Source organism: Bos mutus, chromosome 2 (assembly GCF_027580195.1).
Source record: "Bos mutus isolate GX-2022 chromosome 2, NWIPB_WYAK_1.1, whole genome shotgun sequence".
NCBI classification, from domain to species: Eukaryota; Metazoa; Chordata; class Mammalia; order Artiodactyla; family Bovidae; genus Bos; species Bos mutus.
This window is the reverse complement of record NC_091618.1, coordinates 15,664,038-15,679,267: the sequence shown is the minus strand read 5'-3', so window position 1 is coordinate 15,679,267 and position 15,230 is coordinate 15,664,038. Positions and strand designations below refer to the sequence as shown.

The following is a 15,230-nucleotide window of genomic DNA, read 5'->3' as shown; positions in this document are numbered from 1 at the left end:
AGAATACTGGAGTGGGTTGCCATTTCCTCCTCCAGGGGATCTTCCCCACCCAGGGATCGAACCCAGGTCTCCTGCATTGCAGGCAGATTCTTTACCGACTGAGCTATAAGGGAAGCCTTTTTGGGCCCTCTGGGTCACCTCATCAGACTCTACAGGGGCCACTGCCTTCATCCTGCCTGCCCCCACCTTGGACCATGAGTTCCCATGAGCAGTTCAGGCTTATCCCTGGGTCCCCCTGGCCTCGCTATGTCCCCCCACAAGCTGGGGACTCCATGAATGGATGATTTCACAGATGCTGAGGCCCCACTAAGGAGCCCCTACTCAGGAACTGTCCTATTTCTTAGGGCCTGCATCCCAAATCGTCCTTGGTCCCCCTTTCTTTAAAGTTCACCAGACCTGAGTTCCCTGCCTCAGAGACTGGGGGACCCCAACACCTGGTGCTCTCATTTATGTTCAGGTTTGGGGACCTCAACCATGTGACACAGAAACTGAAGCACCAAACATGTTTACCCATCGGCCTTCCCACCTCCCCAAATCCTGACCAAGCTGGAGGGAGCAGGAGGAGGGAGCGCCAATCAGGACCCTTCCTCAGCGCTCCGCCTTTCTGTCCCATGCTCATCTATCCCCAGCTGTGTCCTCAGCCCCCAGCCGGAACAAGGACAGAGGACTGGGTCAACTGAGCCTGAGAGTGGGGACAGAGGCCGGACGGTCTGGGCAGATGGAGCCCCTCTGTCCTCCCCAGCCTGGGTAATCTGAGCCCGGCATTGTGTCCACCCGGGGACAGCTGACAGCGCTGTGGTCAGACAGCTGGCGGGGTTGGGCTGGGCTGGCCAGGGTGGCTTGGGGTGGGAGAATGTGGGCTGTTACATGAGCCCCGGAGGCTGCACCCCCAGCCCCGGGGGGGAACTGCAGTCCCACCCCGTCCCTACGGAGAACTGTGGCACCATGTGCGGGGGCCAGAGGCCACTGTTCCTTCTGCCGCTGCTGGCTGTCTGCTTGGGTGTGGACACAGCGGGTCCTCCTGGGGAGGCCGGGACCAGGAGCCCAAGGACTCAGGGGACGGAGGGTCTGGGGAGGAGTGCTACTGAGGCCTGTCCCCCACCCCCCAACTCTCCACTTCTCCATGTCCCCTGCTCCCGTGGCCCGCCCCCGCCCTGATCTGCCCCAGAGGCCGTGTCCCAGGCTCTCACCGCTGTTTGCTCCAGGGGCCGAGGGCCGGAACCAGGAGGAGCGTCTGCTCGGGGACCTGATGCAAGGCTACAACCCCCACCTGAGACCCGCTGAGCACGATTCGGACGTGGTCAATGTCAGCCTGAAGCTCACGCTTACCAACCTCATCTCCCTGGTGAGCACAGGCCTGTGTGTGTGTGTTGGGGGTGGGGGCAGGGATGGCAGCCCACTGCTCCCCCGGGACCCCGCTGGGGAGTGAAGGGGTGGCTCCAGCAGGCAGGAACAGGCAGGGCCCACAGGGGAGAGAGAGAGGGCTTGGGCAGCCCACCAGGGAGCTGGCCAACTCCCATGGGGGCTGCCCAAGAGGCTGGGGTCTTGTAGGGATGTCTGGGGAGTCAGTCCATGATGGGGACTTTGTCCTCTGTTCTGCACCCCTAGAATGAGCGAGAGGAGGCCCTCACCACCAACGTCTGGATAGAAATGGTAAGAAGCTGCTAGACTGCCCTCCTCCTTCCATCAGCTCCACTCTAGGCCCCCGAGGCCCCTTAGAGCTGCCTGTTTCCCTCTCACCCCATCCTGCCTCTTCTGCGTTCCCTGCCCTTGGAGGGGGCCCGGGTCCTGGGGGCAGGATGGGGTCTGGCAGCCCCTCCCCCTGCAGCAGTGGTGTGACTACCGGCTTCGCTGGGACCCTCGAGACTACGGCGGCCTGTGGGTGCTGCGGGTGCCATCCACCATGGTGTGGCGGCCAGACATCGTGCTGGAGAACAAGTGAGGAGGGGGCCCGGGCAGGGCAGGGCCCACAGGACAAGGGGGCCTCCGGGAAAGAGACAGGTGAACAGAGGGTGCAGCTGGGGCCCCTGAGGGCGCCAGGGCATGGGGACTAAGGGTGGGGCCCGGGAACCAGCAGCACTGATCCAACCCCGGCTCCACCGCCTCAGGGCTGGGGCGCCTGGGTGGCTGCTCTCCCCACTACCGTGGGTACAAGGACAGCTCCCTCGGGAGGCACAGGACAAGCGGGGAGCTTAACCACTGTCGGTCGTGGTCATGACCCGTATGGAGGAGAGCTGGGGTGGGTGTTGCAGGGTGGGTGTTGTGGGAGGTTGTTGGAGGAGGCAGTGGTCCCCGAGGCTGGGGTAGCGGGGGACCAGGCAGGGGCATGGTGGCTGGGAAGGGTTGGTGTCCCGGGGCCCCATCCACTCGGGGCAGAGGACTGGTCAGGGTTGTGGGGGGGGTGTCTCAGTCTAGCAGGGACTGTCGGGGCGCGGGCCCCCAGCCCCACACCCTGGCCTGTCCGCAGCGTGGATGGCGTGTTCGAGGTGGCCCTCTACTGCAACGTGCTCGTGTCTCCCGATGGCTGTGTGTACTGGCTGCCGCCGGCCATCTTCCGCTCCTCCTGCCCCGTCTCTGTCACCTTCTTCCCCTTCGACTGGCAGAACTGCTCCCTCATCTTCCAGTGAGGAGACCCACGCATGGGGGTGGGGGGTTCTCCGAGCGGATCAAAGAGGGGTCCTGGCCAGGTGGGGATCTGAGGCTTCCGGCCAGGGGTGGGGAGCCGGGCTCCACCTCTCTGGGGCCCAGACATCTGGAGATGCCCACGACCCTCTCTGCTAAGCCCCAGACCCCTCACTCATTCTCCTTCACTGCCTCAGTTTCCCCGCCAAAGACAGCCATCAGGGACTGCCGTGGGTGGGCGAGAAGGCACATGCATGCCCATGACACATGTGCACAGACCCATGCACACACACTTTAGGTCACTGCACCCTCAGATCCACGGAGAGGCCAGGGCTATCTCAGTGTCCTCCTCCATCAATGGGGGACGGCGGTCTGTGGGAGGGGTTCCCTATATTTTAGAGAAGCAGTCTTTTTTTTTTTTTTTTTAAATAAGGGAACCTATCAGGAGACCCTCTTCAGTAAAAACAGATCAGAGAGGTATAGGCTGTATTTCCTGTTCTCACCATCGGCCCCTTCTGCCCTGGAGGCAACGGAAGGAAGGGACCCCAGATGGCCCTTGGCTCTGGCTGCAACCTCCTGGTCCTTAAAATCTATAGTTTCCCCAGACTTCGAAAACCGGACTCCCTGCCCCGTCCCGCCCCGCCCTGCCCCGCCCCATCTCATGCCAAGGCTTTGTGAAGAGCTCAGAAATTCTTGACTGTGCTTTTTGAGGCAAAACTGCCCACAGGTGCCCTCAGGAGATGGTCTGTGTGACTTCCTGGGTGAATCTACACACACTCCAATTTATCCTCTTTCCCACCCCCATCTCCCAGGTCCCAGACCTACAGCACCAATGAGATCAATTTGCAGCTGAGCCAGGAAGACGGTCAGACCATCGAATGGATTTTCATCGACCCCGAGGCCTTCACAGGTAATGGCCATCCAAGGTCCATGCAGGACCTGGCTGTGGGGGCGGAGCCAGACCGAGACCACGCCCCCCCGTGTCACTCAAGGTGAAAGCTCCCATAAACCATAAAATGCATGTCATTTAAAGGCCCAGCAAAGCTGATCTTCCTCACTGATAGTGACTCTGGTTTTGGCGGGAGGGGCGTCAAGCATCCTTCCCCGCACAGTGCTGCTCCTGTGGGCACTGGGTTCCGTGGGCTGCCGGGATCAGCTCGCCCCCAGTCCCTGTGCCCACCCCCGCCTGCTGCCTGCAGAAAATGGGGAGTGGGCCATCCGGCACCGGCCAGCCAAGATGCTGCTGGACGAGGCGGCCCCAGCAGAGGAGGCAGGCCACCAGAAGGTCGTCTTCTACCTGCTCATCCAGCGCAAGCCCCTCTTCTATGTCATCAACATCATCGCGCCCTGTGTCCTCATCTCCTCTGTAGCCATCCTCATCTACTTCCTTCCTGCCAAGGGTACCTAGTGTTGGTGGGAGGGGGGCAATGGCCCGGCCAGCGGCACAGGGAGCAGGGAGGACAGAATGGCACTATGACTTGGCACCAGGGTCGTGGACTCCTTGTGGGGAGGGGACTGCCCCATGGTGGGGAGGTTGAGATCCGCTCTGAGGGCCTCTTGGTCATGGGCAGCGGGGGGCCAGAAGTGTACCGTCGCCATCAACGTGCTCCTGGCCCAGACCGTCTTCCTCTTCCTCGTGGCCAAGAAGGTGCCCGAGACCTCCCAGGCGGTGCCACTCATCAGCAAGTAAGGCTGGCTCTCATGCTTGAGCCCACTTCCTTTCCTCCGTTCTCATGAACACAGGGTACTGCCCTCTTGCCACTCCCTACAATCCTCAATCCCAGGGATGTGGGGGAGTCAGCCACTAGAGGGGTGGGACTGGTATCTGGAGATGAAGCAACCAGCCCCACCACCTGCCTATCCCGCCCTGCAGGTACCTGACCTTCCTCCTGGTGGTGACCATCCTCATTGTCGTGAACGCTGTGGTCGTACTCAACGTGTCTTTGCGGTCCCCCCACACACACTCCATGGCCCGAGGGGTCCGCAAGGCAAGCTCCCTACCCTTGCCTACTTCAGCCTCTTCCTGCCCTGTCTGTTCACATGCCCCTACTGGCCCTGGGCACATTCCTCACCCACCAAGTTCAGCAACAGACCAGCCCCATGTGTATCTTGAACATGCCCAGATGGATCAAGAATAATATAGTGCTTACTCTGTGGGAGGCATATTACGTATACTAACTTATTTAACCTTCCTAAGACTTCTGTGAAATGGGTATTGGTCTCATCTCCCATTTATACATGAGACAACTGAGGCACAGAGAGGTTAAGTATCCCAGACGAGGTTGCACAGCAAGAAAGTGGAGGAGGCAGGATTCTCCCCGGGCCGAGTGGCTCCAGTGCCTGTGTGAGCTGCGGCCCACCTGCAGCAATCAGCCGGGACCCTTGTTACAAAGGCAGATTCCCAGGCCTGCCCCAGACATCCTGGGTCAGAGGTGGGGCCCAGGAACCTGTGTTCATGACAAGTGTCCTGGTGATTCTGATGTGGACAAAAGTTTGGGGGTTCCAGGTCAGTGTCTGGCTCAGGACAGGTAAGCCGTAGCAGGGCCAAGCCACTGCCCCTGCCAGGCTGCCTCGGGCCCCCATCACGTGAACTCTTTGTGCCAATTGTTACCTTCTGCTCCCAAGCCCGGTCACCCAGGAAGTTCTGCTATCCACTAGGCTAAGCCGCGCACAACATCTCTCCAGGTGTTCCTGCAGCTCTTGCCCCAGCTGTTACGGATGCACGTTCGCCCACTGGCCCCAGTGGCTGTGCAGGATGCCCACCCCCGTCTACAGAATGGTTCCTCCTCAGGGTGGCCAATCACAGCTGGGGAGGAGGTGGCCCTCTGCCTGCCCCGCAGTGAGCTTCTTTTCCGGCAGCGCCAGCACAATGGGCTGGTGAGGGCAGCGCTGGAGAAGTTTGGTAAGGCAGGGGGTGTGATGGACAGGAAGGGTCATCTGTTGACCAAGGTGCCAGGCACAGTGGATGAGGGGTCGGCAAACGTCCAGGTTGGGAAGAGAGGGGCTGGGGTCCCTAAGAAAGTGGGGGCCACTTTTTCAGACTGTTCCTCCCCCATTCTACTCCCAAACCTTACCCTTCCTCATCAACAGAGAAAGGCCCAGAGTCAGGGCAGAGCCCAGAATGGTGTGGCAGCCTGAAGCAGGCCGCCCCGGCCATCCAGGCCTGCGTGGAGGCCTGCAACCTCATTGCCCGTGCCCGGCACCAGCAGACTCACTTTGACAGTGTAAGTCAGCAGGGGGTGGGGTAGGGTTTGCACACCTGGTGTGCAAACTTGAACCTGAGATGGGGGCAGGATGAGTGGGGTGGCCATGGTATGGCAATGGCATGGAAAAAGTGGAATTGGGAATGACACCATGGGACCATGGAGAAAGCCAGGGTCAGACCTGAAGTAGGTGAGAAGGGCTCAAGGAAATGAAGAGCAGAAGCCTGCTGGGTGGCTAAGGATGCTCCAGAGATCCAGCCTTGGTGTCACCTCTGGTCACCTCTTACCCTGCCTTCCACCCTCAGGGGAACAAGGAGTGGTTCCTGGTGGGCCGAGTGCTGGATCGAGTCTGCTTCCTGGCCATGCTCTCGCTCTTTGTCTGTGGCACTGCTGGCATCTTCCTCATGGCCCACTACAACCGAGTACCTGCCCTGCCTTTTCCTGGGGACCCCCGCTCCTATCTGCCCTCATCTGACTGAGCTGACCAATTGCTGCTAGCCACGTGGAGTCTTATCAGCTGTTTTCTGCTCCTGAGGTCATGAGTATACTATTTGGGAAACACTCTTGGGGGATATGTGAGAAAAGCTGGGGAAATAAAGAGACAGAGCTGGAACCCCAGAGTGGTTGGGGCTGGGATGTGGGCAGAGTGCACTAGTGGAATCAGCATGCACGTGGCACTGGCTTGCTTGTCCTGGCATTGCCCTCACTTCAGCAAAGTGTTGTCAACTCCCATCACTTCTGAAACCCTAAGGACTCTGTTTATCCTATCCCCAGCTAGACAAGTTCCTAGCCCTCCAGGCCTGGGCCTCTCTTCCCTTTTGCAAGTTCCCTGCAGCTTCTTAAAGGAGGGGAGTCATGAGAGAAGTGAAGAGTGGCAGCCAATGCTCTCTTGAAAGGGAGGCAGCCCACTTCAGGTGGCATCTGCCTGCTTTATGGGGGCTGTAGGCATCAAACATTTTATGAGTTTTATTCTCTTTTTTTCATTCTCAAAAGCTCCTCATAGCATTACAGATAAGCAAGAGTCACTATTCCCCTGTGTTTAGGTTGGGCAAATTGGGGCCTAGAGTAAGAGGGGCTTGCCAGAACAATGGTGGATAAATAAGGTTTGGAGTTCAGAATTCCCAACTCTGACCCAATCTTAGACATTCTATGAAAGTTCTATGGCTTGGAAAATGGACCCCTCTTCTTTCTCTTCTCAAAGGCCAGGGAATTTGCACTGGTCTGAAGGGATGGTTAAGACAAGAAAGAGCTAGGGAGGGAAGTAGGGAGCCTGAGAGGAGACCCTGACCAGCCTCCCTTGGCCCTAGTTGGGAAACAAGGAGGCTAGCTGGTCTTTGGGGAAGGCCATGCTTTTAGAGTATGGCTGGAGCCTGAGCCCTGAGTTCTACTGGTGACAAGACACGAGCACATTTGTGCTTCCTGAAATTGTGTCTTCATCTGTAAATATGGGCACAGATATCAGTTCCTATCTACCTTCATCACAGGATCAAAGGTGCCGATGAAGATTAAAAAAATGTTACAGTATCCTGACAACGGGACATTGTTGGGGGGCGGGGAGCAAGACCCCGGAAATAGCCAGGGTTGCTGGCTTTCGAAATCACTCATCAGCAGGTTCATTGCATTTACTCCAGAGCGTGTGTGTGCGCTGCACGCACTGCTGTGTATTTGGAGCAGCAGGTAATTCGATGATGAAGGGACCACTGCTGGTTCCTGTAAGCCTCTTACAAGCTCAGCCACCTGGGGTGAGTCTCTCACCCTCTCTGCCTCGGAAGGTGGAGAGGAGCTCTGTAGCTCCTGGCACAAGTAAGCAAAGATGAACAATCGCTACCGTTTATTGAGGGCAACTTTGTGTAGAGCCTGACACTGATTATCTCGATCAATCCACAAGGCAACGTGAAGATACGGGTAGTATATCAAAGGACGGTCAGTACCAAAGAAACAGCGTCAGGGAGGTTAGGAAAGAGTCCAGGATCGCGCAGCTCCACTGCAGGTGGAGTCGGGATTTTTAGCAAGAGCCGGCTCCCTCAGCGACTCGGAGCTGCCCTTCTCGGAGCCCGCCTCGGGAGGCGGTCAGGACGCCCTCGGCTAAGCAGAGCGGGCGGCAGGCAGGAACAAGGACCGGCACAGGAACCGAGACCCGAGTTCACGCCACACAGGCGCCAAACCTGAGCGCCTCAGCTCAGGAGGAAAGCGTCCCGGGATATCCGCCCCCTACCCGGCCAAAGCGCCAACGTTCCGCTGTGCCCTGAGCAACCGGAAGTGGCCGGACCCTAGGCGGAGGGACCTGGGGGAGCGGAAGTCACTTCGTGAGGCAGTGGCGACGGTGGCGGCGAGAGGATGAACAACAAGTTCGACGCGTGAGTGGCGCGTGGCCGTCCCCCGGGGCCCCTTCCCCCCAACTGTTCCCTGCGCCCACCCCCGCCCGCACTGCAGGCGGCGCAAACTGCGGCACAGGCCACAATCTCTGACTCGGGCTGCGGTCTGGCCGGCCCTGTGCGGCCAGCGGGCATGAGGGGGTTAGGGACGAGGGATGCGGGGGTCTCGGGGACCCCAGGGTCGTACGGACCCAGGGCGAAGTGCGGTGTCCTGGGGGCAGGAGGTGGCCGTGCGGCCCGGAAGGAGATTTTGGGACGCCCCGCCCGAGTGCGGGTTACCCGCGGCGTGGAGGGGCGGAGACCTCGGCCGTTTGGTTGTTTCCGCAGCCTGGCCGCCCTGCCACTGAATTCAGCATTTCTCACACACCTCTCTGGCCTAAGCAGGTCACCTCTCCTCTGAGTCTCAGTTTTCTCATTTGCAAAGTAGGGACCGTAACAGAGCCCATGTTACAGAGTTGCGAGGATGCAGTGAGGTAATGTGGCTGCCGCGTTTAGCGCATTAGCGCAGCGGCTGCTCTGTTACGGAATTTTCATCATCTTCCTGAGACTCCTTCCTACTTCCTTTCTTCTTCCTCCTCTTTTCGCCCTCTTCCAACATACTCTCCCAGAACTCAGTTTCTTACCCAACGGGTGAACCTTATCTATTGTTTGAGTCCTAGTTCTAGCATCAAACATTTTGGAGGTGCAGAAAGGAAATGCGTAAATTTTTGCACATTTCCCTCCAGCAATTGTATCTGGAGGTAGATTTTTGTTCTTGGCTTTCTTCTAATAGTCTAGCAGTAAATCTGTCTTCTTTTCCGAAGACCTAGATTTCCAGCCTCAGACCCACCAGTTACCAGCTATTTGACAGCAGGAAAGTTACCGAGTCTCTGAGCCTCTGTTAATCCAAACTGCATTAGTGATTAGTGTCTTGTTGCTGCACTGGGTGTGATAAGGATCAAATCACATTCAGCAGTGCTTAAAGGTACTTTGTAAAGTGTTAAATAGAGAGATATACATGTAAAGTGGAATTACCATTAGTTTAGTTTGTGACCCACTGTTGCTGAGGGGAAATTGGACTTTTTCCAGGACAGTGAGTGCTGGTGTGCAAATTCATAGATCCTGGATTCCAGCACTCTTGGCAGCTCCTCAGGAATGTTTCCTGGTTGCTGAGAGGGCTCTACTACTTGAAAAAAAGTCTTTGGGACTTTGCTTCTGTAGCCCACTGTGTAGCTGAGCACATCCCTATACTGATTACCACTGTCCCACCCCCCATCTCCAGGGACTTCCTGGTGGCTCACTGGTGAAGAATCTACCTGCCAATGCAGGAGATGCAGGTTTGATCCCTGGGTCGGGAAGGTCCGCTGGAGAAGGAAATGGCAACCCATTCCAGTATTCTTGCCTGATAAATCCCATGGACAGAGGAGCCTGGCAGGCTATAGTCCATGGGGTTGCAAAAGAGTCTGACCCAACTTAGCGACTGAACAACAAAAACCCCATCCTAAGCCCTTCAAGTCTTAGCTCTGGATTGGAGTCCTGTCTCAGTGGAGCTTTCTGCCAACCCTATACTCCTTTCTCCACCAAACTGAAGAAGTCAAAATTTTATCTTAAGATACTTTATGGGTCATCTGGTCCATTCCTACCCAAATATTTCTTGATCTGCTGCTGCTGCTAAGTCGCTTCAGTTGTGTCCGACTCTGCGACCCCATAGACAGCAGCCCACCAGGCTCCTCTGTTTCTGGGATTCTCCAGGCAAGAATACTGGAGTGGATTGCCATTGCCTTCTCCAATGCATGCATGCTTGCTAAGGCACTTCAGTTGTGTCCGACTCTGTGCAACCCCATGGACAGCAGCCTACCAGGCTCCCCCCCTCCACAGGATTCTCCAGGCAAGAACACTGGAATGGGTTGCCATTTCCTTCTCCATTTTTTGGTCTGCAGTAAGCCATTATTGCCATTTTCAAATTAGCTTGCTGCTGCTGCTAAGTCGCTTCAGTCGTGTCCGACTCTGTGCGACCCCATAGACGGCAGCCCACCAGGCCCCGCTGTCCCTGGGATTCTCCAGGCAAGAACACTGGAGTGGGTTGCCATTTCCTTCTCCAGTGCATGAAAGTGAAAATCGAAAGTGAAGTCGCTCAGTTGTGTCCGACTCTTAGCAACCCCATGGACCGCAGCCCACCAGGCTCCTCTGTCCATGGGATTTTCCAGGCAAGAGTACTGGAGTGGGGTGCCATTGTCTTCTATGGGGTCGCACAGAGTCAGACACAACTGAAGTGACTTAGCAGCAGCAGCAGCAAGCTAATTTGAAAATGGCAATAATGGCTTCTATAGGCACTTTGCTGCTTTTCACATATTAACTGATTCAAACAACCCTGTAAGGGGGATCTTGTTGCTTTGTTTTACAAATAGGGAAAATGAGACTCTCTGAGATGAAATATGGAGAAGGCAATGGCACCCCACTCCAGTACTCTTGCCTGGAAAATCCCATGGACGGAGGAGCCCTGGTGGGCTGCGGTCCATGGGGTTGCTAGGAGTCGGACACGACTGAGCACCTTCACTTTCACTTTTCGCTTTCATGCATTGAAGAAGGAAATGGCAACCCACTCCATTGCTCTTGCCTGGAGAATCCCAGGGACGGGGGAGCCTGGTGGGCTGCTGTCTCTGGGGTCGCACAGAGTCGGACACGACTGAAGTGACTTAGCAGAGAGATGAAATAAGTTGCCCACAACAGGAAGGGCCACATATGGTGAGATTCATACCCAGGTTGTTTAACGTTGGTTCAAGCACATCTTGACAAAAATTAACCTGGATTCTTTTCCTTCCGCTGTGCCCTGTGGCTCATGGGATCTTAGTTCCCTGACCGGAGTTTGAACTTGAGCCCCCTACATTGAAAGTGTGAGATCTTAACCACTGGATCATCTGGGAAGTCCCTAACCTGGGTCATTTTTAATTAGTTCCAATTATTAACTATTCATTATACTGAGCCAGATTTTTTTAAACATCTGTTTTCTAGCTATTCATGAGAAAAAAAGTAAACTGTCTTTCATTTGAAATTAGCAATTAAAGAAAGCACTCCAACCCTTAGGGTTTTTTTTTTTTTTTTAATGCAAAAAAGTGCAGTTTTAGGCCACTGGTTGCCTGTTTGGTCTCTATATGGTTCACCACTTGGCTCCTAAGGACATGTGGACATGTTTTGGTTTGCCAGAGTCCTACAAGTCCAGTGTCTGGACTTGAGTATTCTAGTCTAATCTGATGGGCTCAGATTGCAGAGGAGTTCTAGTCTCCTTTTCTGTATGGCCTTCATGTGTAACCTAATCCACCCCCACACCCCCTCCTTCCCCCCGACTCCCATCAAGTCAGTAGGTGCCATTGCTATCAATCCTGTTCAAATGTAAAACCGTTAAGATGCTTTCTAAGTATTGCAGTCCCTACTGGGTTGAGCTTGGTTTTCAAATCCAGGTGCCAGATTTTATTTTGTCCCTGTTCTCTTTGTTAGCTTTAGCCCATTCTTACCTACTATCTGAACCACTTATTTGGCACTTATTTTGCCTTGTATTGCCTTGATTTTAGAAATCCGTGTGTTAAACTTGTTTCTTTTCTGCCCGCATTTCCTGATACTGGACATGTGAAGGTGGATTAGCCCAATTTCCTACCTGCAGTGAATTGTCCAGTCAGAGTATGAGGACATACCTGGGGAGAAGCTTGGTGAGCTGATCAGGCACCGCTCAGCATGGATAGCTTCAGATGCTAATTGCCTGCCTGAGTCTAAGGAGCACTGATATTTCCACCTGGATAGTATCTTTGCTCAGATCCAGCATCCAGCTGGGAAGAGTAGCCTCTGAAGATAGGATGAATGACTTGCCTTAAATGTTGTCCCAGAGTGCAGAGCTCCACCCTCAAGAAATAACAACATTAGATGAAGGTCCCTTAAGGTTTCCAGTTACTGTTTTAGAAGGGAGTTGGGAGCTGAGGACCAGGGTCACAGTAGCATTGTTTCTTCTCTGACATAATTATTCTTGTTATTATTTTTCTGTTTCCCAGTAGTGGTTAGCAGCAAAAGCACTAAAAAGAAAGAAACTTACATGCTTTGCTTGGAGCTAGCAAAATGTGAGGTGCTAGAGCAACTGTGCCCTTTTCAACCAAGATTGAAGGGAAAGGACCCCAGATGGTATAGTGGGAAGTTGGGGGCTGAGAAGAGAGAAATGGTTTGAGTCCCTGGGATATGCCCTAAAGAAGAGAATTAGGAGCTATCTTGGACCTAAGCAATAAGAAAAAAGAAACAAAGACTCATGAAATATTTGTAATCAGGAGACAAAAAAACTGACAGTATAGCTAGGACAAGTAAAACATTGATATGGGGATGTTTAGAAGAAGGGGTCCCAACCCAGCCTAGAGAGAGATCAGGGAATATTTTTAAGAGAAAGTGGCCCTTAGTCTGGGTCCTAAAGGACAAGTTAAGGAGGGGAAGAGGAGCTCCTTGAAAGACCAGATGATGAACACAACAGAGGCGTGAAGCTGGGGACTGCAGTGGGTTGGTACTACTGGACGGAAAGGAGGGAAAAGACTGTGTGTCAGGTATTCATAGCATCTGATACACACAGTGTGCTGGTAATATTGTGGGACTTGGATGCTAGGACAGGCCCCGCTTCAAAAGGAAACCCTACGGACTCAAATTTCATAATGGGGAAGGAGTTACTGTAAGCACCATTAGGTCTCCCAGGCGTCCAGGGAAGCCAAAGAGATGGCAGCATCACGAAAAACCCCATTCTCTCTCTCTGCTCATCTGCTCCATCCCCTTTGCCCCTCCTGGCCTTCTCTGCTTTTGCTTATTGTCTTTATTCCCTCATGGCTTTTCTTACATGCAGCTCATATGACTGACTGCACCAGCTCCTGAATCTGTAAGGTCTTTCACCTCCTGGATGAAGACCTGAGGAGGAGTCAGGAAGGCACTGAGGCGTAGGTTATTGGACAGGCTGGGCTACCAGTGCCCTTTATCGTCCTGCCTTGGCCAGGGAGGGGCTGGGGCTGGGCATGGCACAGTGCACGATCTCAGGAGTATATCCTACAGCCAGGGCTGTGAAATGGGCAGAGTGGGCACCCCAGCACATGTGTAGTTTGTCCACTCTAAGGTTTGAATTAAGATACGTATTTTTTTTAGACATATTCCTAATGCCCTCTTAACAGACTACAGTGTAGCGTCAACTAACTTTTAAATGCACTGAGAAACCAAACAATCTGTGTGACTCCATTTCTTGTGATACTTGCTTTATTGCTGTGATGTGGAATCAAACCCACAATAGCTCTGAGGTATTCCTGTGTCTGAGTTACAGTTTGACCGCTTCTAGTAACTATCCTGAGAATTGTCAAATTCTGTGTGACTGGGTAGGGCCAGAAAAGTGATTTCAGAAAAGATCCGTAAGTTGATGGTCCAGCTCTAGACTGAACAGAATTTTTACTATCTTTGTGAATTCACCTTCCATTTATCTTTTTGTCTAGATCCAGTGAATTTTAGGTTCACTGAGAGCCCTAGTATTTTGTTTTGGAGGGTGACAGAATATGCTCAGGGGTAGATTTTCTTTGCCACTAGTTTATTTAACACCGGTCCACTGTGGGAGTTACAGTAATTTCATAAGCCAGTAACATGCTGATGCTAGTAAAGAAATAACATAACATATTCCAAACCAGTGGTAGATTACTCACAGTATTGTTCCAGACACAGGGAGATGAAAGGAATACAGTCCAAATTTAGTCCCAGGTGTACCTTTATATGAATTGGCACTGGGTGAGAAGGCTTTGCCAATCAGGAACTGAAGTTCAGCTACCAGCTCAAAAATAAAAGTCAGTTGTTGCTAGAAAACTCCAGCACTGGTGGTTATGGGCAGGCTGATCTTTGCAGGGCCGCTAAACATTTTGTCACCACTGCTAAAGGAGTCAGCTTTACCACAGCAGAGCTGATGTCCCTTCTCTTCAGAGACAGCTGCAGGGTTTGACACCACTGCCCACCAAAGAGTTGGCTTGGTCACTGCAGAAGCAAGTGGCTCACAATCTTCGGAGAGCAAGATCAGCAAAGGACAGCTTTGCTCAGATGGAAACTTGGATATTCCTTACACAACACTCAGTATTTATAGTCTAAATGTCCCCTCACCATGCTCCCTTCTTTATCTGTTTTTGCTGATAAGCTCCCAGCAGGAGCTACTCGCCTACTGACCTGTTAATGTGTATGAATGACTACACATAATATCCTGATAGACTTCATTCGTTCAAGCTGGATATAGAAAAAGGCAGAGATCAAATTGCCAGCATCCATTGGATCATAGAAAAGGCAAGAGAGTTCCAGAAAAACATCTACTTCTGCTTTATTGACTATGCCAAAGGCTTCAACTGTGTGGATCACAACAAACTGTGGAAAATTCTTCAAGAGATGGAAATACTAGACCACCTTACCTGCCTCCTGAGAAATCTGTATGCAAGTCAAGAAGCAACAGTTAGGGCTGGACATGGAACAACAGACTGGTTCCAAATTGGGAAAGTAGTACATCAAGGCTGTATATTGTCACCCTGCCTATTAAACTTGTATGCAGAGTACATCATGTGAAATGCCAGGCTGGATGAAGCACAAGCTGGAATCAAGATTGCCAAGAAAAATATCAATAGCCTCAGTATGCAGATGACACCACCCTTATGGAAGAAGGCAAAGAAGAACTAAAGAGCCTCTTGATGAAAGTGAAAGAGGAAAGTGAAAAAGCGGGCTTAAAGCTCATCATTCAAAAAAGGAAGATAATGGCATCTGGTCTCATCACGTCATGGCAAATAGATGGGAAACAATGGAAACAGTGACACTTTATTTTCCTGGACTCCAAAATCACTGCAGATTGTGACTGCCGCCATGAAATTAAAAGACTTTGCTGCTTGGAAGAAAAGCTATGACCAACCTAGACAGCATATTAAAACACAGAGATGTTACTTTGTGATGAAGGTCCGTCTAATCAAAGCTTTGGTTTTTCCAATAGTCATCTATGGACATGAGAGTTGGACCATAAGGAACGCTGAGC

At 53.1% G+C, this 15,230-nt stretch overlaps 2 protein-coding genes across 6 annotated transcripts in view; both read left to right on the top strand.

The window, feature by feature from the left end:
- The first annotated feature begins 936 nt into the window (after positions 1–936).
- Positions 937–7,328, top strand: CHRNG (cholinergic receptor nicotinic gamma subunit). Of its 2 annotated transcripts, none has more exons than XM_070379640.1 (12): positions 937–1,000; positions 1,206–1,345; positions 1,609–1,653; positions 1,832–1,938; positions 2,468–2,623; positions 3,435–3,532; positions 3,822–4,022; positions 4,194–4,308; positions 4,496–4,610; positions 5,308–5,524; positions 5,713–5,846; positions 6,131–7,328. In XM_070379640.1, the coding sequence occupies exons 1-12, from the start codon at positions 946–948 to the stop codon at positions 6,302–6,304; spliced, it is 1,557 nt and encodes a 518-aa protein (XP_070235741.1). In that variant the 5' UTR covers positions 937–945; the 3' UTR covers positions 6,305–7,328. The 2 variants fall into 2 exon arrangements, with proteins under 2 accessions (XP_070235741.1, XP_005911142.2); XM_005911080.2 differs by having other exon boundaries at positions 1,829–1,938.
- Positions 7,329–8,034: 706 nt separating this feature from the next.
- The window catches only part of EIF4E2 (eukaryotic translation initiation factor 4E family member 2), a 31,018-nt gene continuing 23,822 nt past the window's right edge, over positions 8,035–15,230 (top strand). For all 4 annotated transcript variants that reach the window (XM_070385124.1, XM_070385118.1, XM_070385109.1 and 1 more), the window contains exon 1: positions 8,035–8,182. In XM_070385124.1, coding sequence (XP_070241225.1) covers positions 8,163–8,182 — 20 coding nt within the window. In that variant the 5' untranslated portion in view covers positions 8,035–8,162. The remainder of the gene's footprint in view (positions 8,183–15,230) is intronic.